The following is a 25,660-nucleotide window of genomic DNA, read 5'->3' on the forward strand; positions in this document are numbered from 1 at the left end:
AGTGTCTCTGAAGATCTTTATCGACTCCTTGAGATCCCCTTTGTGCTGAAACCACTGCCTGCGGATGCACCACTGAAGAGCCCTCATGTGCCAGCGTGCATGAGTGACCAACAGTATGCAAGAAGAGAACAGACCGAGCAGACAAAGGACCTGGAGGACTGGAACTACCGCTCCATTTTGAAACATTGGAATCAACGCCTGGATGTCCTGAACCCGCTGGGGCGGAGGAAAGGCCCGATTCAATGTTGTGTCCAATACTGCCCCTATGAACAGGAGGCGTTGAGAGGGCTCCAGGTGAGATTTGGGTACATTGATTGAAAAACCCAGGTCGTACAACAACTGAGTTGTCGACTGGAGATTACGCTGCACGAGCTCCAGAGTCTTGGCTTTGATCAACCAATCGTCCAGAATGGGAAATACCACTATCCCCCTTCTTCTGAGCTCTGCTGCTACCACCGCCATCACCTTTGTGAAGACTCGAGGTGCTGAAGTAAGACCAAACGGGAGGACCGCAAACTGATAATGCTGCGATCCCACCACAAACCGGAGATACTTCCTGTGCGATTTGAGGATCGGAATATGAAAATATGCATCCTGCAAGTCGATAGACACCATCCAATCTCCTTCGTTCAACGCCAAAAGAAACTGTGAAAGGGTCAGCATTTTGAACTTTTCCTGCCTGAGGAACCAATTCAAAGCCCTCAAGTCCAAAATCGGTCTCAACCGACAATCCTTTTTGGGGATCAGGAAGTATCTTGAATAACAGCCCTGACCCCTCTCCTGCTCGGGAACCAACTCTATCGCGCCTTTTGCCAATAGGAACAACACTTCCTGTTGTAATAGGAGAAGATGGTCTTCCGAACAGAAGGATGGGCGGGGAGGGAAGGGAGGAGGGAATTCCCGAAAGGGAAGAGCGTACCCCTTCTTCACAATGTCGATGACCCAGGAGTCCGATGTTATAACCTCCCACATCAGAAGAAAATGGGCAAGTCTCCCCCCTACCGGAGACAAGTGGACAGGGAGTGGAGGAGGACTACGGGTGCTTTCCTTGCTGCACCCCTCCTGAGGAAGAGGCAGAGTGCTGCTGGGTGGCTCCTCTTGTCCGGACTCTGCCCCTGCCCTTGAAAGATCTGTATGGCAGGGTGCTTGCAGTTTGTTGTGGTCCTTGAAATCTGCCACAAAAGGTGGAGCCACGTCCAAATCCCCTAAACCTCCTATAAGCTCTAAAGGAGGATGAGGCAGATGACTGAAGCCCTAGTGACCTCGCTGTGGCTCTGCTCTCCTTAAATCGTTCCAGAGCAGAATCCGCCTTTGTTCCAAAGAGCTTCTTGCCATCAAAGGGCAGATCAAGGAGAGTCGCCTGTACGTCTGATGAGAAGCCAGACGAACGCAGCCAAGATTGTCGCCTAGAAACTATGGTCGTGCCCATAGCCCTAGCCACCGAGTCTGAAGTGTCCAATCCCGACTGGATCACCTGGGTCGCTGCCGCCTGAGCGTCCGCCAGTAACTGCAACATTTCCTGGGACAAGTTCGGATGGCCTTTCGCTTTCTCCATAAGGGCATGGATATAACGTCCCAATATGCAGGTCGCGTTGGATGACTTTAAGGCCATACTACAAGAAGAAAAGGCCTTTTTAGCAGTATGGTCCATTTTCTTCGATTCCCTGTCCGCAGGTGTTCCGGGAAACAAGCCAGGAGAGGACCTGGATGAACAGGAGGCCTGAACCACTAAACTCTCCGGTGTCGGTGTTTGGAGAGAAACACAGGATCACCTGTGCCGCCCGATAGCATCGAGCCACCACCCTGTTGACAGCAGCCGTAGACACAGGTTTCCTCCAGATGTCTTTAATAGGATCCAGAAGTGCCTCATTAAAATGCAAGAGAGGCTCTGCCGTTACAGATGTTGGATGCAAAACCTCCGTCAACAGGTTTCTCTTAACCTCCGCAGCTGGAAGGGGGAGGTCTAAAAAGTCTGCAGCCTTCCAAATTACAGCGTGGAAAGATGCAGCTTCCTCAGTGAACTCTCCAGGGGAAGCTAGATCCCACTCCGGGGAGGTATCTATGCCACTAGCCGTATCAAGACCTTGAAAGTCACCAGAAGGCTCCAAAACCTCACCCTCTTCCAGGTGCTGCCTGCTATCTTCTTCCTCTTCCAACAGGCGCAAAGCCAGACGTCTAGATCGAAGCCTTGACTCGAGACCCGGCGTCGATAAGGCGTCGGCCGACGCCAAAGATCTCCGTCGGTGCCGAACCTCGGATCCATTCGACGCCGGACCCTCCGGCTCCACAGGAACCTTGACTGTGGATTGGATCCGAGGCAAATCCAACGGCACCGTAGCGGGTGTAGCAGGTCTCCTCGGCGACGTCAAGGGCATTGGCGACGCTTCAGGTGCAGCAGGCAAAAATGGAGTGAAAGGCGTCAATTTGTAAGACGCCGGAACGCCCAAATTAAAGGCCAAAGGGCCAGACGGACCTGCTTGACCTCCACCCGGCGCCATGGAAGAAATTTTTTTAAACATGGCGTTCATAAACGCCGCAGGATCCGTTCCCGGAGTCGGGAAAGCTGGGTATTGTTGCTGCTCCGGCGCCGGCATAGACGCCAAAGAGGGGCCAGGTAACTCCTGGCTATGAGAGCCCTCTGGCCTCTGGGGAGGCTCGACCTCGAAAACCGACCTGGGTGAAGTCGGGGTCGTAGGAGGTGGAGGGGTGACGGTCGGGCTAATCTCCCACGTCGGACGGCGTCGAGCTGATGGAGATGCCGATCTTGAGCCGAGAGTCACCATGGCGATGATGGGATCTTGAAGAGGACTCCCTCCGATGACGCCTCTCCTTCTTTTTCTTGGAACGGGCCAAGAACTATTTTGCCTCCCTTTCCTTGAGTGCCTTTGGGTTCATGCGCTAGCAGGAGCCGCATGACTCGACCTCATGGTCGGAGTTAAGGCACCAGAGGCAATTCTCATGGGGATCGGTAACCGACATCCGACCCCCGCACTGGTTACATGGTTTAAAGCCGGATTTCCTTGGCTGCGACATTGTAACCGTTGTTCGAAACTGTAGCTCCCTGTGAGCCTCGAAGAAAAAACATTACTCGGAGGCACGGAAAAAAGGGAACTGACGTCTGCACGTCGACGAGGGCTTCTTATTGCCTAGATGATGTCATGCACGTCGCGTGGAGTCGGGCGATTGTGACGTCATCGTCGACGTGCAGAGCTAGAAGAAATTTCCGTTGAGGCTGGCGCGAGGGGGAGAATTCTTTAGGTGAGGAATCTACAGGTAGGTGTATCCATCAGAATTGTCTGTTACTGTCATAACAGTATCAGTACGTTTAATGCACCAATGCAAAACAATGTTACCTGCTACAGCTACAACACTCTGGCCTTGCATTCACATCCATAAGCTTACATTTAGCAGCAGTTGCTGCCAACCTTCAAAACAGAAAATATCTGTCTTTGTTTAAAATATCAATCATTAAAGACTTCATGGAAGGTCTTAAAAGAGCAATTCCACTGCAAGTTTCACCAGAACCTGCAAGGAATCTTAACATTGTTCTCACAAGACTTATGAGTACCCATTCGAACCACCACACAATTGCTCCCTCCAATTTCTGTCTTGGAAGTTTGCTTTTCTTGTTGCTATCACTTTACTCAGACATGTCAGTGAGCTCTAACCTTGAAAGAGCCTTTCTTCCAGCTGCATAAAGATAGGGTAGTACTTTGCACAAACCCGAAGTTCCATCCAGAGATGGGCTCCCACTTCCTTCCAACTTACTCAGTCAGTGGAATTGCCTGTGTTCTTCCCTCACCCAAAATCAGTAGCGGAAAGGGCTGCTTATACATTAGATGTTAAAAGAGCTCTTATCTACTACATTGACAGATCTAAAGAATTTCGTAAAACAAACAATTTTCTTTTTGCTTTTTCTCCCCCTCACAAAGTGAAGCCCATTTCTAAATCAGACATTGCTAGGTGGATAGTTAAATGTATGCAAACATGTTAAATTAACGCTAACATAACTGCCTTCAGCTCCTAGAGCACATTCTACTCGTAAAATAGGGGCTTCAATGGCTTTCCTGGGCAATAAAACTACAGCTGACAGATGTAAAGCGCAGCTACCTGGTCCACATCACACACTTTTACTAAACACTACTTTGTGGATGTGTGGCCCTTATGTTCCACATTGATAGAACTAAAACCTTCAGAAAACTAAGAAACCTTTCTTTGCTTTTTCACCTCTCTATAAAGGGAACCTTGTAGCCAAATCAGGCATAGCCAGATAGATAGTTAAGTGCATTCAAATATGTTACTTTACCCACAACTCCTTGAGCACACTCTACTAGGAATAAAGGAGCATCCATGGCTTTCTTGGGAAATATTCCAATAGCTAACATATGTAAGGCACAAATATGGTACACACCAAACACCTTCATGAAACATTATTGTGTGGATGTTTTAGCATGCCAACACGCCAATGTAGGTCAGGCAGTGCTACATACACTCTTTCAAACAACTGCAACACCCACAGGTTAGCCACAGCTTCAGAGGGGGACTGTTTACAGTCTATGCAAAGCATGTGTATCTACAGCTATACATGCCATCAAACGGAAAATGTTACTCACCCCGTAAGCATCAGTTTGTGGCATGCAGTTCTGTAGATTTACATGTGCCAACCCGCCTTACTGGATGCTGCTGGCTGTTGCAGTTATCATTCCTTCTTACTGCTCTTGCATGGACTTCTTTCTATCTCTTTCTCTCCTGTATTGCTTTGCTTCAGCTCTATCCTCACCTGCTGTGTGGAAAACAATCTAACAATGGAGCTGATGTCCATGCGCATTGCAAGCAAGAGGCAGAGTCACAGTACCTCGTGACTCAAGAAGAATTCTTAGAAGCAAAACAGCTTGCACACATCCAGGCCCAACACTAGATGGCAGGAGTATGCACAGCATGCGAATCTGCAGCCCTACAAACATGAACAGATGCTTATCGGGTAAGTAACATTATCCTTTAATCTTAAATTGTCGGACAAATTTACCAACTTTTGGCACAACATAGCACAACACTAAAAGTTGCTACATTGTGTTACATTAAAGAGAGAGAAAAGAATAGCGCCTTGTCTACTAAGATATGGTGCCGTTTATTTCTCCTCCAGCACTGGTGTGCTTTAGGCTGCCTTATACCAATACACACACCCTTGCACTATAATGTAAGAGTGTGCCTGTTGTGTGAAGCATAGCTGTTTTACTGGAAAGATACCAATCAAGTACCAAAACTATTCTTGGGATACTTTAATACTTTCCCCACTTAGTATGTGTGCTGTACAGTGCAGCACACATAAAAAGTCTGAGAAATGTGGGAATTTTTAAAACTTGCTCCACTGTTACACATGTCTCAAGGAGCTGACATTTTGTGCAGAAATCGCTGCCTAAAAATGTTAGTTCATAGGGATTTCCATCAAAACCAATGAGTGGTTGTAAGGGAATGCTCGTGTGCCACCGATAGGACAGCCCTTCATGCAAAGTTGTGAACTGCATCACTTAGGGCTACTTTGCATTACCTAAGGCAACTTTACAACACAAATCATGATATGCATTAGAAGGTAATTCACAACACAAAAACGTTGCACCGGGTTTGTGTCACCATTGTGAAACAAACCTGGCACTATGGTAAGGACATTTCTTTTTTCATCTTTTTACAAATTTTGTGGCAGCCTATTTTATACTGTGTGTTATGACATTTTAAAATAGCGACTTGTATATTTTCATTGCTTTCTATTGCATGCTGGGACCTTGTAGCACTTTACAATTCCCTACTGTTCGAACCAGGCAATTCTGCCACCCTTCAGTTACAAGCAGACATCTGCAATGTTTGCATTAAGCAGCTTAGTTTTCAATACAGAAGAGGGCTTTTCTCATCAACTAGTTTAGCTTGCATTTATGTTTCTTTTACTCTGTTTTATTTTATAGGCTGTCACACCTAATGGTGAAAAGCCCCAAACAGTTGTCACAGAATCTATTTTTATCTGTGTCTCTGACTCCCAACCCCATTGAATCGTCCTCACCGCACTCAGGAGCGCAGTTCCTATGTTTTGTTTTAATGAAAAGGGAGAAGAGAGAAACCGTTATTACAGGTTATGGCTGACTGGGACCTTTGTGCATTATCACGCTGAGGAGACTGGCGGGGGTGGAAGAAGAAATTAGGGACAAATTATGTTCATTAAAGAATTGTTTATGGACAACGGATATATATCCCATATATTGGGCTGTCCGTGTAAATAAAGGACTGTTGGTCTCCGTACTTCAGGTCACTGCAGTGATCGTGTTTACACAGTGAGTGGTTTTAGCTTCTGATTGAAATGGACAGGCCTTTGATACTGCCTCCTCCACCCATGCTGTTAAGGGAGGGTGGGAGGGCGCGTGCATTCATTTTCCTCATCATTCTGATCAGATCCACTTTAGTCCTTGCGATCAAAGTACAGCTGGCACCTGCCTGGGAAGAAAGAAGTCAAGCTAGGCTAGATTAGGGATTATATTTTCAGATCACAGAAAACACCTGTCCTTTAGCAACCTATCTTGTGCTCTGTCGAAACCAATATTTGTTCAAGTCGCCAATAACACCTGCCCAGTCGGAGCCATATTGTTCAGGTGCGGTTTAGACAAACAAAGGCAACCTTATATTAAAATAGGCTGTTGCACTCACCCATTTTCATGCATTTTATAAAAGGGAAAAGGGAAATTTACTTACTTCTCGTTCAACCTCGGTTACCAGGAAGGAAAGGAAATGGGGAGTAAAAGACTCACGTCCTCTCCTCTTTATGTTGATACAGTCAGCTCGCGGCTGCTTCTAACTAGGCAGTCGGAGAGAGAGAGGCTGTTTAATTTTTTTCACTGTCAGGGAAGAAGAGGGCACTGACTGAACCTTCTGTATCAGAGAGGGCACTTTCAAATCTGTTTTCCCCTCCTGTAAATGGTATAAGTGGGGGAGATACAGTTGTATTTTATAAGCATCAAGCAGCTAAGTGGAGAAGCCACCAAGGGCCATATGTACGAACACATTTTCCCATAGACACAGAATCTGTAAAACTGCTTGCTACATCTGGCCCCAAGTGTATACCTAAGCAAAGGTAGGGCAAACAAGCTGGACTCCACAAAAACTGAAATCGAAAAATCACTGCAAGTTGATTTCCCTTCTTGGGAGTTAACTTGAACTTAGCGCACCTCTCTTTCGTTGCATTTAGACTGACTAATGTGTCTAATATACGAAACCTACACAACGGCAATTGACAAGGACTGAACTTAATCACATATTACACTTCCCCAGGCAACTCCTTTCAATACATCATTCAGGGAGTCACTGAAACCTGCATCACTCACATCCAGCTCATACTCTTCCTTAAATAACTCAAGTAGACAGTTTGTACCAGCAACCAAAAGACAGCCGGTAGTGGTTCTGGATTCCAAACAGAAATTCATTAATTCACTTACATGTCCTTTGACATTTAAGAGGCAGATCCCTGTGAACTGCTTTTAGACTATTATCAGTCCGCTTGCACCATTGCACACTCCCAAAAATAAAACATGAAAAGATATTCACTCAAACTCAAGATTGCTGGTAGTATCACTGGCTACAATTTACCAAAAAATTTATAGTGTAGAAAAACAACTGTAAAGCAGGTTGCCTTTTCAAGAATAACAGTGGCTGGCTTGAGGGAGCAAGGGTAGATAATGAAACGCAGGAAGAGTAAGGATGGATAGCAACAGTAGGACATAAGAGTAGAAGCCAAAGTCAGATAAAAATGGAAAGATGCTGTCAGAGAAGACACAGAAACATGACTCTTGAGAATTTGGTTGAGATTGAAGGCCCAAGTAAAGTGGCACTCTTAGTAGGTATGCTATCATCCAAGATAAACTACTGACATGCTCTGATAACAAAGTAGTCTCACCAAAAGAGTTGAGACTAGGACGTGTTACTGGAGCATGAGCTCAAAATCAAGAAAAACCTAGTCTCTGAGGGAATTGAGAAACACTTAATAGTAAGGAATTGTAAGATAAGGGACGAAGCACTCATACGTCTGTGTGGCATCTGCTCAGGTTTATTCAGCAAAATAGGAAATGTACAGTATTGCTGTGCAAGACAGCAGAAAGCCGCCATCTATTTACAGCTAGCATCAGATGCTAACCCCTCCCCTGTCTGCATGAACTTTACCTCTTTCTACATACATTGCTTGAAATGAAGATATGAGAGTACATTTGACAGAAAATGTAACTCATGTTGACGGTTCATCTCATTCTTGTGAGAATGAATAAGAAAGGACCTTGAAGAGATACAAAATATTAAAACTTCCAGACACTGAGCTAGTTGTTTGTAAATCCTTGCTTAATAGTGCCAAGCATGGAAGTGAGACTTGACAGGCTGAGTGTGTCAGAAGAGGCTGTATATAACAGTAAAATGTATCAACATGGCTTCAGCTTCTAAGGACATTTACAGCAACTTTTCAGGCAATACGACACAATATTGAGCTCAGAAAACAGACAGCAATAATATAAACCTAGGGCCAGTGGCCTGATGGACAGATCTATTATAGTAATCAAAGGTAGTCCACAACTAGCTAATGTTTGGTGAGCGATAGAATAAATTAAATGTGCCTGCAGAACAACTGAACATTCAGTGATCAAATATAATCTTTTATTATAAATAATGGGTAAGAGGCTTAAAACAAAGTTGCCTATAAATATGGATATGGAGTATAATAGGACTGATTTAAAGAAGGTGTGGAAAAGAAGGAACATGAGGACAAACGTATTTGAAAAATGAACGTGAAAGAAGGGTGGTGAAGTGCTGTGGAGTAAAAATTTGAAAAGAGTTAAGAAAGGTATATCTGCATTTTCCACACTCGTAAAAGGATTCACAATGGGTAGGTACACAGTAACAACTAAAGGTACTTAACCTCTTAGCTGCAGGGCCGTTTTTTGGCTATTTGGGGTAGTTCGCGCTTAGGCCTTCATAACTTTTTGCCCACGTAAGCTATCCATGCCAAATTTGCGTCCTTTTTTTCCAGAGTTTGTGGTTTCCACTGGAGGAGACAAAGAAATTAGCCAAAATAGAGCAAAAATGTTATTTATTTTTTTTAAACTTGGAGAAAAAGGGCTGCCGAAGAAGGCTTGTGGTTTTTCCCCTGAAAATGGCATCAACAAAGGGTTTGTGGAGCTAAAATCACCAGCTTCCCTGCTTTCAGTAAAAGGCAGACATGAATCAGAAAACCACATTTTTCAACTTAATTTTTCCATTTTTCTGAGACGTACCCCATTTTTACTATTTTTTGTGCTTTCAGCCTCCTTCCAGTTAGTGACAGAAATGGGTGTGAAACCAATGCTGGATCCCGGAAAGCTAACTATTTTTGAAAAATAAACAAAATTCAGAATTCAGCAAAGGTTAATTTGTGTAGATCCTACAAGGTTTTCCTACAGAAAATAACAACTGAAATAAAAAAAATATTGATATTGAGCTGAAAACAACAGCCATTTTTCTTTATGTTTTACTCTGTAACTTTTTCCTGCGATGTCATATTTTTGAAAGCAATATACCGTTATGTCTGCTGGACTCTTCTGGTTGCGGGGATATATAGGGCTCATCAAGAACCCTAGGTACCCAGAGCCAATAAATGAGCTGCAAACTGCAGTTGGTTTTCATTCTATACTGGGTATACAGCAATTGATTTGCTGAAATATGAAGAGTGAAAAATAGGTATCAAGAAAACCTTTGTATTTCCAAAATGGGCTCAAGATAAGGTGTTGAGGAGCAGTGGTTATTTGCACATCTCTGAATTCCGGGGTGCCCATACTAGCATGTGAATTGCACGGCATTTCTCAAATAGACGTCTTTTTTACACACACTTATATTTGGAAGGAAAAAATGTAGAGAAAGACAAGGGGCAATAACACTTGTTTTGCTATTCTATGTTCCCCCAAGTCTCACAATAAAAATGATACCTCACTTGTGTGGGTAGGCCTTGCGCCGGCGACAGGAAATGCCCTAAAACACAACGTGGACACATCCCATTTTTTGACAGAAAACAGAGGTGTTTGTTGCAAAGTGCCTACCTGTAGATTTTGGCCTCTAGCTCAGCCGGCACCTAGGGAAACCTACCAAACCTGTGCATTTTTGAAAACTAGAGACCTAGGGGAATCCAAGATTGGGTGACTTGTGGGGCGACTTGTGGGGCTCTGACCAGGTTCTGTTACCCAGAATCCTTTGCAAACCTCAAAATTTGGCTAAAAAAAACATGTTTTCCTCACATTTCGGTGACAGAAAGTTCTGGAATCTGAGAGGAGCCACAAATGTCCTTCCACCCAGTGTTCCCCCAAGTCTCCCGATAAAAATTATACCTCACTTGTGTGGGTAGGCCTAGTGCCCGCAACAGGAAATGCCCCAAAACACAACGTGGACACGTCCCATTTTATGACAGAAAACAGGTGTTTTTAGCAAAGTGCCTACCTGTAGATTTTGGCCTCTAGCTCAGCCGGCACCTAGGGAAACCTACCAAACCTGTGCATTTTTGAAAACTAGAGACCTAGGGGAATCCAAGATGGGGTGACTTGTGGGGCTCTAACCAGGTTCTGTTACCCAGAATCCTTTGCAAACCTCAAAATTTTGCTAAAAAAACATGTTTTCCTCACATTTTGGTGACAGAAAGTTCTGGAATCTGAGAGGAGACACAAATTTCCTTCCAGCAAGCATTCCCCTAAGAGTCCCGATAAAAATGGTACCTCACTTGTGTGGGTAGGCCTAGTGCCCGCTACAGGAATGGATCACACAAGTGTCAATGGTAGTCCTTGCATGAGGGCTACTGTTAACCCTGGAGTGATCCATTCCTGAAGCAGGCACTAGGCGCAGGCACATAAGCGGGGTTGTGTTTTTATCAGGACAAGTGGGGAAACACTGGGTGGTAGGAATTTTGAGGATCCCTGCACATTCCTGTAGTTTCTGTGATAAAAAAAGAAAGGAAAAATAGTGGTTTTAATCAACGTTTCACTTTTGCAGGGTATTCTGGGTAAGAAAACTTTGTTAAATCCAAACACGCCACATTTACGTGGGCTGCCTTGGGTGTCTAGTTTTCAGAAATGTCTCCGTTTGTTAGGTTTCCCTATATGGCTGCAGAGCCCAGGACCAAATACTTAGGTGACTGTCTTAAAAAACGAGGCTGTTTTGTGGTAGGTCATTTTAATGTCTACACAATCCGTTTTGGGTACTTCCCTGTTGTGGTCACTTGCCCACTCACTAAAGTGAGGCAGTTTTTCACTGGAGACTTAGTGGAACTTGGGGCTCCCTGCAGATCCCTGGACTTCTGCTCATTGGAACGCAAGGCGAATGTGTTTTTTAAGCACATTTTGTGATTTCAAGGGGATTCTGGGTGAAGGAAAACTGGTGAGAGCCACGCAAGTCCTGCACCCATGGATACCCCTGGTACTAGTTTGTTAAAGTTAAACCACCACTCACACTGGTTGGTTTTAGCACCTCCAGAAATTATGGTTTCAAAGCATGAATACTTATCAAAGTATCTGAATATTGAAACCAAGCCTTCTGAAGGTGGGCCATAAAGCCGCGTCCAGGCACCAACCTCTTTATGGTCCATTCACACGCCATTCACGCACAACAAACAACCCTTTCATATCGCCAGCCACGGACCCAATCCAACCAATCACTGCACTCACATTAACTTACTGCTGCCAGACAAGGGCCCATCACATTCACATGCCACAGAACGGAATAAGTTTGACTACAGTTTACCACCTGTCAAGTAACTGCCTCCTTCTTCCTTAACATTACCAAATGCATGCGTAACAAACCTTTACTAATGACTCCTATGACAGCCACCTGAGGCTCAGGAAGACATGTTTTTCATGCGCCTTTAACACACTCCCTGTGCTAAATCCAACTCCTTCCAGTTTGTGGATGCAAGTTGGGGGTGTCCGAGTATGCTGTACAAAGCGATTCCTCGAACTGAGTGAGAATATCTACCTTTGAAACTAAGGGAGACATGCTGGGGATTTCTCATGATGTTACCTAAAGAGAAGGTCATAGGCCAACTGCCTCCTTCTTCCTTAACATTACCAAATGCATGCGTAACGAACCTTTACTAAGGACTCCTGTGACAGCCACCTGAGGTTCAGGAAGAAATGTTTTTTATGCGCCTTTAACGCACTCTCTGTGCTAAATCCAACTCCTTCCAGTTTGTGGATGCAAGTTGGGGGTGTCCTAGTATGCCATACAAAGCGATTCCTCGAACTGAGTGAGCATATCTACCTTTGAAACTAAGGGAGACATGCTGGGGATTTCTCATGATGTTCCCTAAAGAGAAGGTCATAGGCTATAAAAAAGGGTAGTGTTTGGTACATAGGGGAGTCCATGAGAACGTAGCATATGTCCCAGCCAACATTATGTGCAGTGATGTGACTGTAATGCACTTATACAGCAAACTGAACATCTACTATGTTCTGATGGAGGATGAACATGAAAAGCAGGTCAAACACTGACCTATACAAGTCATTCTCCTTCAGTGCTGGGATGGCACCAATGGGTTTGAATCCATAGGTGTAGATGATGTACATCTGTACTACCTTTACTATCTGCCTTCTACCTGTGCAATAACCCTGTGAAGGCACACCTACCATAAGCTTTCCTTACCCATTCATGTCTCTGTTCTCATCAGAGTCCTGGCTAATCCTGTATAATTGCCAAGTGAACCTATACTAGTTTGTGGATGCAAGTTGGGGGTTTCCAAGTATGCCATACAAAGTGATTCCTCAAACTGAGAGAGCATATCTACAGTTGAAAGTAAGGTAGACATGCTGGTGAAGAAAGGGTACTCCGTGACAATGTGGCATATGTTCTGTCCACTAGTATATGCAGTAGGGGGAATATAATGCATGTTATTTGAACAGAACACCGACCACGTTCTGACGGTGGATTTAGCTCTCAAGCAGTCCAAAAGGAAGTCCATGATGAAGTAAAATTCTGTGGCTCCTTACCTAACGAAGCAGTGGCCCATGGACCTTCGGTATCCATGCACTGCCACTGAAAGGATTACCCAACGGCAGCTCAACCTCAGTCAATTTCCCAGAACTTTGCTTTAGTATGATACAACGTAAAGCAAGTAGGGATACAGAGGCCTGGTTGTGATGGACACTGGGGACAGTAATACTGACTCTCCTGCCGCTTTCCATGCTTCGAGCACACTTTACAGCGACGACATGGACGATCCTTTTTGGGTGTTTTAGGAATGCGATCAGCAAAGTGTCGCTCCTGCAGCCTTGCCACATCCTCCAGAACATATGAGGTGGAGGCTGCTGCTGCTTCTGTAACAGCAGTGAGGCTTTCAATTACAGACATCTGGAAGTCAAGGAAAGTCATGAGTCTTCCTGTGGTTGTCTGACGGGAAACAACATACGCATTATATGTTGCCATGTGAATCAGGTGGGTAAGCAGTTTCTTGTACCAAGTGCGAGTTTTACGACACGCATTGTATGGTTGAAGAACCTGGTCGTTCTTGTCCACTCCGCCCATGTACTTATTGTAATCAAGTATACAGATGGGCTTGTGGACTTAGGCCATCTGACCCCAAACCGTGATGGGAGAAGTGTTCTCATCATGAATTGTAGTGAGCACGTATACATCACGCCTATCTAAGAACTTGACTGCGAGCAGTTCGTTAGAACGCAATGCAGTACTCTGGGATTTCTGGAGCTTCTTGCAAACAAGCTCCTGTGGGAATCCTTTGCGGTTACAACGAACTGTACCACAGGCCACAGTGCCAGCTTTGTAGAGCTCACTGAACAGCTCTACTCCTGTATAGAAATTGCCACATAAAGGTTATACCCTTCGTGAAGAAGTGGCTGGACAAGTTCCCATACAATCTTACCTGTGACCCCTAATGCGGGAGGGCAACCTACAGGGTTTAGGGTAGAGTCCTTCCCTGTATACACTCTCAAGCTGTACACATAGCCAGAAGAGCTCTCACACAGCATGTACAGCTTTATGCCATAGTGAGCTCTTTTGCTCGCAATGTACTGTCTGAAAACCAGCCGTCCTTTGTACAGGTTCAAGGACTCATCGACTGCTATATTCTTTCCAGGAGTATAGATCTCTGGAAACCTGGCAGACAAATGTTCCACGACAGGCCGAATTTTGAACAACCTGTCATGGTCTGGATGGTCCCGGGGCAATGCAGCAGAATTGTCATTGAAATGCAGCATGTGCTGCAGTAGCAAAAAGCGATCTCTGCTCATATATGGTGCGAAGATGGGGGCTACCCAAACCATGCGAGTCGTCCTGTAGGACTGTAAAGTGGGTTTCTGCACTAACCCCGTTTTGAGCATAAGGCCCAAAAATATCTTCAACTCCGCCAGCGAAGTGGGAGTCCACTGGCGTGCCCTAGAACGGGGCCCTAGGGTGCCTCCACGCTCCCTCAGAAATTGGTCTGAATGCAAATTTGTTTGCTGCACAATTTCCTGAAAGAAGTCAACATCCAAAAATAGATGGACGTAGTCGACTGGTAAAAAGTTAGCTGTATCGACTTTACATCCAGCGTCACCAGTAAAAGGTGGAATTTGGGGCTGAACTAAACAGGGGGGCTGCCAAGAGAGCACTCTCTCTGAGCTTGTGGCCACATGCACCTGCTCTCTGGGTTCGACTAACCCGATGTTGTCCCGCTGCACAGACTGTGCTTGCGAAGGGACGGCACGGCTGTCGTCATCCTCTCCTTCAGAATCACTGGAAAAGGTGTAGTCAGATGGGACTCTGCCGACTGAAAAATCACTCCCAGATTCTACCCCATTGTCCTCTCCCTCAGATGCTATCTCAGTATCTGCTGTCTCAGTCTCTGATCTTGCATCAGAGCTGTCCTCTATAACCCGAGTTAGGGCTTGAACAGCAGTCATCCAACGAGACGCCATCTCTGCTACTGGCTAAACTGTCCCTCTAGAGTACTAGCCTACGTAGAAGGCAGATAGTCACAAAATTGCTCCTGGGTATGTGTCCAATAGGAAATGTTGTCACCTTACCTTCGCTTCTTCTCCAATTCGGCAGATTCTCTGAAGACACTGGAAAAAACAAAAAAGATAGTATTACTTCACCTTACCACATACCCATCATCACAGCCTTTAGCGCTGGTGGCACCCAGTGCAACAGTCAGCTAAATACATATAAATTTATATCCTTTGCAGCAGGACAATAAACCATCTGCGCTACTTTATGCCATCAAATCTGCCACTAGACAAAAGACAGATAAATATATATATATATCTTTTATATATGTGTGGTTTCCCTGCGGGGCCAATTGTGGCTCCCAGAAAACAACACATGAAAAAAAAAAACATATATATATATAACACCACCCAAGACTGCCGGAATCCCAAGGCTCAATTGCGGGGCGGTCCGAGTGTGGTGCCAGCAACCACATTTATAGGTCCACACTTCCTTCAAATATTTGGAGAATACGCAGACACCAATGCGTGATCCAAATGTCTTTACTAAGCGAATGCCTTCACACAACGCGAAGCGCGTTGTGTTAGGCATTCGCTTAGTAAAGGCATTTGGATCACGCACTGGTGTCCGAGTATTCTCTAAATATTTGGAGGAAGTGTGGACTTATATATATATATACATACATACACACATCTATATAGATTTGTCATATATATATATATAGATATATATAGCGAGAGAGAGAGAAAGAGACTGACTCTCTACATCACTTTTTTTTTTTTCATACATGTGTGCTTTCCCTTGGCAAAGCACACTTGTATAAAAAACAAAAGGCCCCATAGGGGGTCAGCCTAAGGACTGACCCCCAACATTTTCCATTTTTTGTTTTTAAATATTCCCTGGGGGAGCCCGATCACACCCCCAGGGAAAACGACAACTAATTATTGCCCCAGGGGTCGGCCCGTGGTCGGAGGGCCGACCCCATTTTTTTTTTTTTTTTTTTTTTAATTTTTCTTAAAAAAAATTTTTTTTTTTTAAATCTGGGGGGCGCGATCGCCCCCCCAAAACATCCCCAACATATTGTTTGATCAATTCATGCCCCCGCGGGGGGGCCATTTACACAGGGGCCGACCCCCCCAAAGAAGATCCCTGGTGCCTAGGGGCGTTTCCTGGCCATGGATCGCAGCTGCAATCCATGGCCAGGAAACTGTGCCAGGAAGGCATCGATGGAAAGGGGAGACTCTCCCCTTTCCATGGATGCCTCCCTGGCATCTGGGGAGGCCGTTTTGGCCTTTTTTTCCCCACTGGAGTAGGGAGAGAGCGCTTACCTGCTTCTCTCGCTGCTCTGGTGGGGAAAATGTGATGTCAGCGCGCCTTGCGGGGCGCTGACGTCACAGAGGGGCAGGAGGGGGGCGAGGGGGAGACGGAGAAGTTGTTTCGCACCTCCCACGGGGGAAAAAATAAATAAAACATCCTCCGGTGCACAGGAGGATTTTTAACCCTCTCCCTGGTGTCGGCCACTGGTCATGACCTGCACCAGGGAGGTAGTGCGGGCGTCGGCCAGTGGCTGACGCCCGCACCAAAGTGGTTAAGTGCCAAATAAGTTGGTGAAGGTGAATTAGTTAACTAATGATGGGAATACAAGGAAGAAGAAAAAGAAACAACCAAAGGATGACACTCATTTTGGAAAAGACATGCAGGATTTCAGAAAAGGCAATCAATAATGAAGAAACATGAGTTTAAGAAATTTGGAATTTGAAAAGTAAGTCATGGAATTTCTCTGAGCTGATCCAAACTGTAACCTTATTGCATTTGAATTGGATAGTGCAATGGTTCCCAAACTTTTGATTTCTGTGGACCCCCACTTTAACATTAATGGAACCCAGGGACCCCCACTAAATCATCATTGGAATCTGGGGACCCCCGCCTGGGTCATAACTGGAAGCTGGGGACCTAATTTGTCAATATTTGCTAATATTTTTTTAATGTTCTAAGCAGTTGCAGACCCCCTGAGAAGGCTTCGCGGACCCCCAGGGGTCCTCGGACCACAGGTTGGGAACCACTAGGATAGTGTATATTATTCGATTATATATAGATAGAAAATGCATAGATGTAAATAATTTAACATACAGGCATGATAAGTGTTGTATGATGTCTGCCTTTATCAATATAAGATGGAACTTTGTAGGATTTAATGATTCACTTAACAAGTTAGGTCATTGACAAATCAGGTCTTTATCTCAAATGGTTCTGGTAGGCCAGTGGCTACGCTCCTGCTTAGTCAGGTAGCCGTAAAACATTCTACAGGCTAGTGATCATCGCATAGTGCATCTGGTAGGAGAGGGTTATAGCTATAATTTTCAGGCAGGTTTGCTGATGCTTAGTGAGACTGGATCAGGAGTCCCTACTGAACCTGGAGCTTTGTCCTGACCCTTTGGCTCGTGCTTGATGACACTCATCTCCATCCAGCATCTACTTACATGATTGCCAAAGGCCTTCTGACCTCTTGTGTAGAGGATGGACTACTGTCTGTTCAGGGTACGGGGGATGCACCTTCAGCAATGGGGCTGGAGTTGCTTCCAAAGAGATCTGAAATTTAACCCAGAGTCCAAGAATCACACACTTAATACACATCTTTAACTTACCACTGCAGTGCTCTTCTCCACTCAACTGCTGGTGGGTTGATCAGCCATGGCCTGGAATAGGTGGATGCCATGCACCACCCTTACTGTGGATGTAAGAGTGAAACCCCATGAGGCTACTCTCTAACTTCATTCACTAAGGACACTGGTGTAGGAAACTGGGTTCTGGTTGCAGAAGCCCCCCACTTTTTGCCTGGTTTTTGATACAAACCTGACTAATGTGCACTGGGTTCCTGCCAACCCAGGCCCCAATGCCAGTGTTCCTTCCCCTAAATCAGACACCTTGCCACTTGATCCCCCTTGATGCCAGCACTTTGAGAAGTAACCAGGATCTCCTGTGGAGTAGCAGAGCTGCTTCTCTGCACCTTGCAGGCACCAAAGAAGACTCACAAGGACTCTGGACTGCCAAAACCCAACATAGGACAGCACCACTGCACTTGTGCCCCCTAGCCCAAGTTAAAGTGGGCCAACGGTGTCAGCATGGTCCCTAGGCTCCCCACAACCCACCTTGGGTTTGCCAAACGTGGACTCCCCGGCGCCGCCTGCAGCATCTTTCTGCAGGCCCCCTCCAACAGCAATTATCTCCTGCACTGGAACCCCATGCCAAGACACCACCACACGTGAGCCCCACAGCCAGAGGAGATGTGGGCCAACAGTGTCCCTACATGCCCAAGGATCTCAAGGGTCGAGCTCCCCTATGGGCTACCCCGGACTGGCCACCCAGTCCGTACTTGCAGCCTCTTTGTGACCGGACCGATCTCCTTTGAAGTGAATGGGACTCCCAACGACGTAACACACCTCTGAATCCATATCCCCAGGGCCCCCCTGAGGTGAACTGTTGGTCTGGCCTAGGACCGTGCCCCATACTCACCTCAAGTCCAGAAGAACAGTCCTGTAAGTCATTGCTAAGTACCAATATGCAGTGTCTGTTTATTTCACATAGGATAACATTAGGGCACCCAAGGCTGAAAACCACCTCTGCACCTGGATGCCTCTGATCCTCTTGAAGTGATCTGTTGGTGCTGCTCTGGACTTTGCCCCATACTTACCTTAGCTCCAGAAGAACAGTCCTGTATGTCGTTGCTAAGTGCCCAGATGCGGTACATGTTTCTTTTCCCATAGCATAACATTGGAGCACCCGACACAAAAAAGCACCTCCACACCCAGACGCCCCAGTGCCCCCAGAAGTAACATGTTGGTACTGCCTTGGGTCTTGCCCCATACTTATCTTACTTCCAGAAGATAGGTCCTGTAAGTCACTGCTAAGTACCCATATGCAGTATGTGTTTTCTCCCCATAGGATATTATTAGAGCACTAAAAATTGTGCTGTCAACTTTTGAAAACTGTCAAAATTCATAATTTGAAAAGTATTCACCTTATTCCGATGATCTTGGTATCAAACTTTATATAAATGTGTTATTTTTATTCATTGATGTTGGATTTCTTTTTTGAGTGTGTGTCTCTCTTACTGCCTTTGTGTGCGCAAAACATGCTTAGCACTACCTTCTCGTATGTCTAACTGCTCACCCACACTACGACAAAATAGAGCATTTGGGGTGTCATTTGCACCTCTGTAATTCCTCTGGGGTTAGCTTGGACTCTTTACACAATGTACCTCGTTTTGGTCCTACATCTGACGTACTAGCTTGAAAGCTATGTAGTATTTATCCTCCTGGTTACAAGAAGTGCCACTCCCAGTAGACACTATAATGTTTTAGATCCTGCCTGGTACATGATCCTAAAGTCATCCTTCCACATTATACATGCATAAGTGCTGTCGATTTTGCTCTTACCTCTGATGACTGTCATCCTTAGAGAGATCACTAACTAGAAAGCTTGGCATGACAGGTCAACTGGGAAGACATCCCTTTGAAATCTACATATATAAACCTAAGTCTAAATATGAAATCAAGAAGGAAGAACAATTTTCATTCAGATGTTTAGTAGCAGTGTTTAACCATGTGTGAGGGGGGTGACTGATTGTTATGTCGACCCACATCATTAATTTGGGAAGTTGTTCTACATTACTTAGTGGGGTCCTTGATCGTCATTACTGGTTGGGGTCTTTGAAATTGCTAAAGCCAGGGGCCGTGATGTGTGGTTTGCAGAGCCATTAAGGAAATTTTAGTGCCCGAGTCACATCTGTAAGTTGTCATGCAAAGAGTGTGCTAATGTGTGTTCAGACAGAACCCCTGTGGTATGACCAAGACAGCCAGTGTGTGCCGTAATGAGCAGGGAACAGTCTGGTGCACACCTGGATGAGACACTGTTCCAGTAATCGTGCACTGTCACTCTGTTATTGTACCGACAAATATGCTTTCAAAAGTCAGTTATGGTGCCCACAAACTAGTCTTATCAGCATTGAATGAAACAATACTGATGAGTGCAAAGTGATTTTTTTTTTTAAACAGAGATAAATTGAGATATTAAAATGGCTTGTGTGTTCAATCTCTATTTTTATTTATCCATTTAAATGGAATAACAGGAATCTAATTGAAAGTTGTGACCTTAAAGGGGAAAAGAATTATGTGCAGTGTTCAAGTGCACTATGTTGTATGGCTCAAGGTGCCTTTTGAAAAGGAATCCCACGATCTGGTCTGGGGCTTCGTCAAAACTGGTGCAGGATGAAAAGATGTAGCTGAGGGCTGGTTGGAACCTGCTGGTTAGGAAATTTAGCAGATGTTTACATAGCACTAACAATTGTCAGGGTGACCTCAGAATAAACCTTTCTAAGATTGTCCCAGGAGCAGGACCAGTGACTCTGGCAAGACGTATGCATTGAGATTCAGAAAATCTTGCACTGACAGAGATTGTATCCAGAGGCAATTAGAACACGAAATAACAAAGAAATAGTATTAAAGGACCTAGAGTTTTAAAATAATGTAGAGACATTTGAAGATATTCTGCCTGTAGGGATGAAACTACTGGCATATTAAAGAGACTACAAGTAGGGTCTGTGGTAAATATGAGAATGGTAATTCAGCACATTATCCTAATACTTCCCAACTCGATAATCTGAGCCAATAATTGATGATGTTTGGCAACAAGAAACATGAATGGCTGTCGAAAGATGAGGGATGAGGGCTCTCAGGTGAGTTTTAGAAGAACAGATGGCGTGAGAAAGGATTGCATGCCTCGTGGAGCTTGCAAATCTTCATTGGGATAACGTGAAGGGCCAAGTACGTCCTAAAGAATGATAAGAGTTTTGAAAGATGATTGTATTTCAGGTTGCAACCATATCCAACTACTGACAGGTGATGGGGGGAAATCATCAAGGCCCCTAGAACTTGATATCAGGGAATGTCCTATCTCAATCTTTCTGAAGTGCTCAGCTTTTGGTGGGTCTCTAAACGTTTGAATATGCCTTTCAGGGATGCTGTATATTCCCTTGCATACTCTAATTAAACAACAGGTACAAAATATCTATGGTGCCATTTAATTTGACCCGTCTGCCAAACTCTGAATCAGGCCCTTAGTCTTTTCTTACCGTAGTCTTGGTGGAGAACTGAGATAGATTTTCTCTCAGGTCACACGTTTGCCACACCAAGGTCACGGTGCCACACCTGAAAGAGCAATGTCTCAAGTGCAATCTAGGTTACTGCAGGCTAGATGACTTAAAGCAGCCACTTCTCTGATACGATACCTGATTCAGGTTGATTCCCATGCTTTCCTGGTTGTACAGAAATCAGCTGGGTACTGATTTCACTGTGCAGGGGAAGCTCATGCCTGCGCAGTGCTCCAGGCACGCTGATGGGCCTTGCATGTCATTGCTTTCAGCAGAGTCTTCAAACTTGGTCTGTGGGCACATCAACTGGGTTCTGTTCCTGGCACACACTAACTCTGCTAGCCTAGAGCATCTCATAAAGAGGACTGAAGTTTTATAAACTACTAAATTTGTAGTACAGGTTATGGAGAACTGGCAGGATATCATTGGCCTGTCATGATGGATGTGTCATTAACTTTCTAATGATCAGCAAACCAGAGGAGTGGTTTAGTATGTTGGGTTCCTTTTAAGTCTTTCTTCTCCAGCAATGAGGTACAGACAGATGGCAGTGGACAGACCTGATAAGAATTGTATTCCACATCCCATGTAGCAATGTAGGAAACCTCAAGGCAATTTCTAACAGAGAGCAAAGGCAGCTGCTGCCTGAAGAGTGTTATGTCCAAAGGGCTAGAGCCTTGTGTAGGCAGTCTGCATTCTGTGCACACACAGAAAGTATTTGTGCAGGGATTTAATCATGCTGTATAAGGACCCGTAACAATAATGGGACCCATTACAAGCTGGACCTTGAGAGTCCACTAAGAAGTGAGGAATTTGTGGGCATTCAGTATTCCTGGCTCCTGTTCTCCTGGTAATTCTTCATTTTGACCTTGACTTTCGCCTGGCGTTTTCAGCTGCTTTTAGCAGTTGAAAACTCTTGGTGAGTGTAAACATATCAGAATTATTGTTGGACCAGTAACTGATCTTACCATCCCCCCTGGAATGAAGTGGCCATTTGAGTGAATAATCACCCAATATAGCATCCTCTAGGTGTACCTCTTTCTTTTTGGGGCCAAAATCTCAGACATTTCTGGGCACAGTTGCCACATCTGCAACTAGCATTCTTGCAATTTTTTAAACCTTGGAAATCAGTGCCGGTCCTGTTGTCCAGACTTGAAGCCAGAGATCATTTAAACAGAATGGCAGTTGCATTATAGCAAGATTACTATGACATCATTTTTGTGTGACACCTTTGTTCCTTTGATTAACACTTTGTAACTGAAGCATTATAGAGAAACTAAAGTCCAATGCCCACCACTGACCTTGCGTAGCCCTGTAGGAAAACATCAGAAATAAGAGCAATGTTATAGTAAATCAAGTACCTTGTGCTCAAAATCTGTACAAATGTTTGGGCTGTATCCTGGACCTAGAAGGCGCTATCACCTTCTGGTTTTCAACACCTATAGTATATGGGGCCCTTTTGATTTTTACCAGTAAAATAAGTCCTATTCTTCTTTAATGTTATTGTGCTGATTCGACGTTTGACTTATTTACTGTGTCATGCTTTATTTCAATTTATAATATGTCTCTTGAATGCTTGACTTAAATATCTTTGGGAAATAGAGGAACTTGCTTATGCATTTGGATTGCAAACATATTAAAACTGTAGGATACGGATGCTAATCAACAGTACCCATGCATGTTGCTATTCAGTAATTGGTGACTGCCCAAGACCCAGACCTGGGTATGCTTTATGTTTCAACCTTCCCTAGAAGAGTCTGTTGTTCTACTGGAAGCAACAACATAAAAGGAGATCCATCAGCAGCAATACATATTTGAAAGGATTGAAGGTTCGATAGAAGGTTTAAACAGATTTAGGGGAACAGACTGTGTGTTGGGATAGGGTTATAGGCAAGAAACTCATTCCTTAATGTGAGGTCCCAGAATATTGTCACACATAAACATTATGTCCAGTATGGAAAGATCAAGGAGCGACTCAGAAATACACCAAAAGAGGCAGAATGTTACTGCTGACTGCACAGTCCTGAGACTTTATTCTCAGAAATGTTCCTTGACGGTCCACGAGGGCCAGATCTAGTTGGTGATTAACCTGAAAATGATGGACGTGTCAGACCCCCTCTTACAATACCCATTTTACAAGGTTCTTGTGACCTGTTTTGAAGATGCAGCAGTACAAGGATAAAAACATTCTGACAGTGATCTAATTCTTTTTCAGAACATTATCCACAGCTCTGCATCCCTCGGAGATGAGATGGCCCATCACCTGTATGTTCTTCAGTCACTGAGTTTGAACGTCATGGAGACCCGGATGAAGACTTCAATGGACCCATACAGCCAGGTGTGTCTTGCCAGGTGTGACTCTAGTCGGGAAGAATTGCATACGTAAAGGTAGTGTATAGGTAGAGCCATGCCTCATAACCAAATCTTGTTGGTGTTTGAGCATTTACAGATCTTAGGGAATTAAATTCTCATCCTACTGTAGCATAAATTCCATATAGATCTGCTACATAGGTACGCATCTGCTTATAGCTTGGGGAATCATAGTCTAGTAAATATGAATTTATTTCGGGACATATCTGTTTTATTGGCCACACCTTCTAGCATGCTGTGCACAACATTGCACCTTCTGATATGTTTTTATTCTTGCAGTTATAATTAAATCTGCCTAAACAAAATCCATTCAAGGGCCGAGTGAATGTCCCATGTTGTTGGTCACTGTCCTGAAAGAAGAAATGTGCTGCAAGAATGCTAAAGTAAAGCTGCTTGTGCTGCATTGCTTTATAGAGACCAGAATCAGTGTGTAAGCAAATCAAAGTTTCCCTGGGTAAACGGGAGGAGGCCGGTCTTTACACACTTTAACTTTCCTTTCACCATGGATCCCTGTTACATTTGTCACAAAGGAGTATCACATAAACTAAGCTCACAGTGTGTACCAGGATAAGCTCACCCCATGCTAGGGATTAGGTTATCATATGCTAGAAATCAGATCACATGCAAGGGATGTTTTCATATTAAAGACTAAACATTTGTTTCTCCAGCTGAGTCACTCACGCACCATGCGCTACTGATATTTAAAGGCTTTAAAACAGTTTTCTTGCAATGCAGATGCACAAGCAGTGTCATCAGAAATTAACATATACTTAAGCTTGTGTAAGCGTGCAATATTCCGAAGCCAAGTATAATGTAATTCTGTCTGTGCCCGATAAACAAGTCATGACGTTGTCCTAAATGGCCTGCCCTTGAACACAACCCCACCTCCCATTTTCTTTCTCTAAATTAATTTTAACTTGCCTCTGTACTGCCGAGAATGTCTTTTTGCTGTGATGAGTTAAAATAAATGCATCTGATATTGTATACACATCTTGAGGGAGTCCTTACTTGTGGCGGTGAGAGGAGGTCTATGGCTGTGAGACAATTCACCCCCTGCGCATTGTTGAAACAGGCCTGTTACTCCTGAAAGCTGCCATGTTCCTGAGCTCAGTGACAACGAACTAAGAAAAAATATCTGCTGTAGCAAATCTCATGAGAAGAAATAGTGGGACCCTAGACAGGGTATGAAGGCAGGTCCCGTCCACAGGCACAGCTTTGGGACTCATTGCACCTTCTTAGGATGCGCCAGTCCAATGAAGAGCTGTCACCTACTCAAGTAAGATGTCACCAGAAAGACAGCTGAGAACTTCACTACACTTACAGATATAAACAGACATTGCGAAAGGCAAAATGCATTTGATTTTTGTAACGCAAAATATTATTTATGTTGCACTAGCAGTGCTTTGGTTTTTACAGATAGCATAAGGACCACTAGGAGTATTAGCAGTCAACCTGTCAGTTATGAGTGCGACCAGATAATCACATGCTGTTTCAACTCAATTTTTTTTTTTAATATAGTGCTTTTGGCCGCACTTCTGCTGTTTCTGGTGTTCTGCACAACAGCTGTTATTTCTGTTTCATGTAATGTTACTCAGTTTACCGAATCGAATTTGTGAGCTGCTGGTCACTGCTTTTTCTCAGCGGGGAGCAATTATCTGTCCAAGCCAAGTTACTGAATGGATTCCTCCAAAGAGAACTACGCCTGCTTAGACACATGGACTGCAGGTACAAGGTTCTCTGCAAGGGCCCGGTAATGCCAACTTACCACATCATCAACCTGATTGCACCGCTGCCTGATAGCCACACAATCAGGCTCCTGCACAGGTAGCCGTGCAGCGGGTGAAAGGCTGGAGCAAGCAGGGAGGGTTCCGAAAAGGGACTTGTAGATGGGTGAGAAAGAAATAATAGCAGGAGAAGGAGATAGGAGAGGCGAAGGAAGTAAAAGGCAAAGAGAGGGAAGAAGAGAGCAGAAGTGAGATGAAAGAAGAGGTAGATAAAGTATAATGAAATGATCAGTAAAACACAGTGAGCTTAACATGAGTAAGGGAGAGGAAGTGCACGATAGAGGTTAGAGAGAAGGAGACAGGCTGTGAGAATAATTAGATTAGTGGACGTTGCCGAGGGGATTAAAGAAGAATACTGTTTAATTTGAGCTGGTGGTGTGTAGGTGGT

General features: G+C 44.6%; 1 protein-coding gene across 2 annotated transcripts in view; it reads left to right on the forward strand.

Moving 5' to 3' along the window:
• Nucleotides 1–25,660, forward strand: part of ELMO3 (engulfment and cell motility 3) — a 284,505-nt gene that overhangs the window by 117,927 nt on the left and 140,918 nt on the right. For both annotated transcript variants that reach the window (XM_069217282.1, XM_069217281.1), the window contains exon 11: nt 23,334–23,456. In XM_069217282.1, coding sequence (XP_069073383.1) covers nt 23,334–23,456 — 123 coding nt within the window. The remainder of the gene's footprint in view (nt 1–23,333; nt 23,457–25,660) is intronic.

Source organism: Pleurodeles waltl, chromosome 12, assembly GCF_031143425.1.
Source record: "Pleurodeles waltl isolate 20211129_DDA chromosome 12, aPleWal1.hap1.20221129, whole genome shotgun sequence".
NCBI lineage: Eukaryota > Metazoa > Chordata > Amphibia > Caudata > Salamandridae > Pleurodeles > Pleurodeles waltl.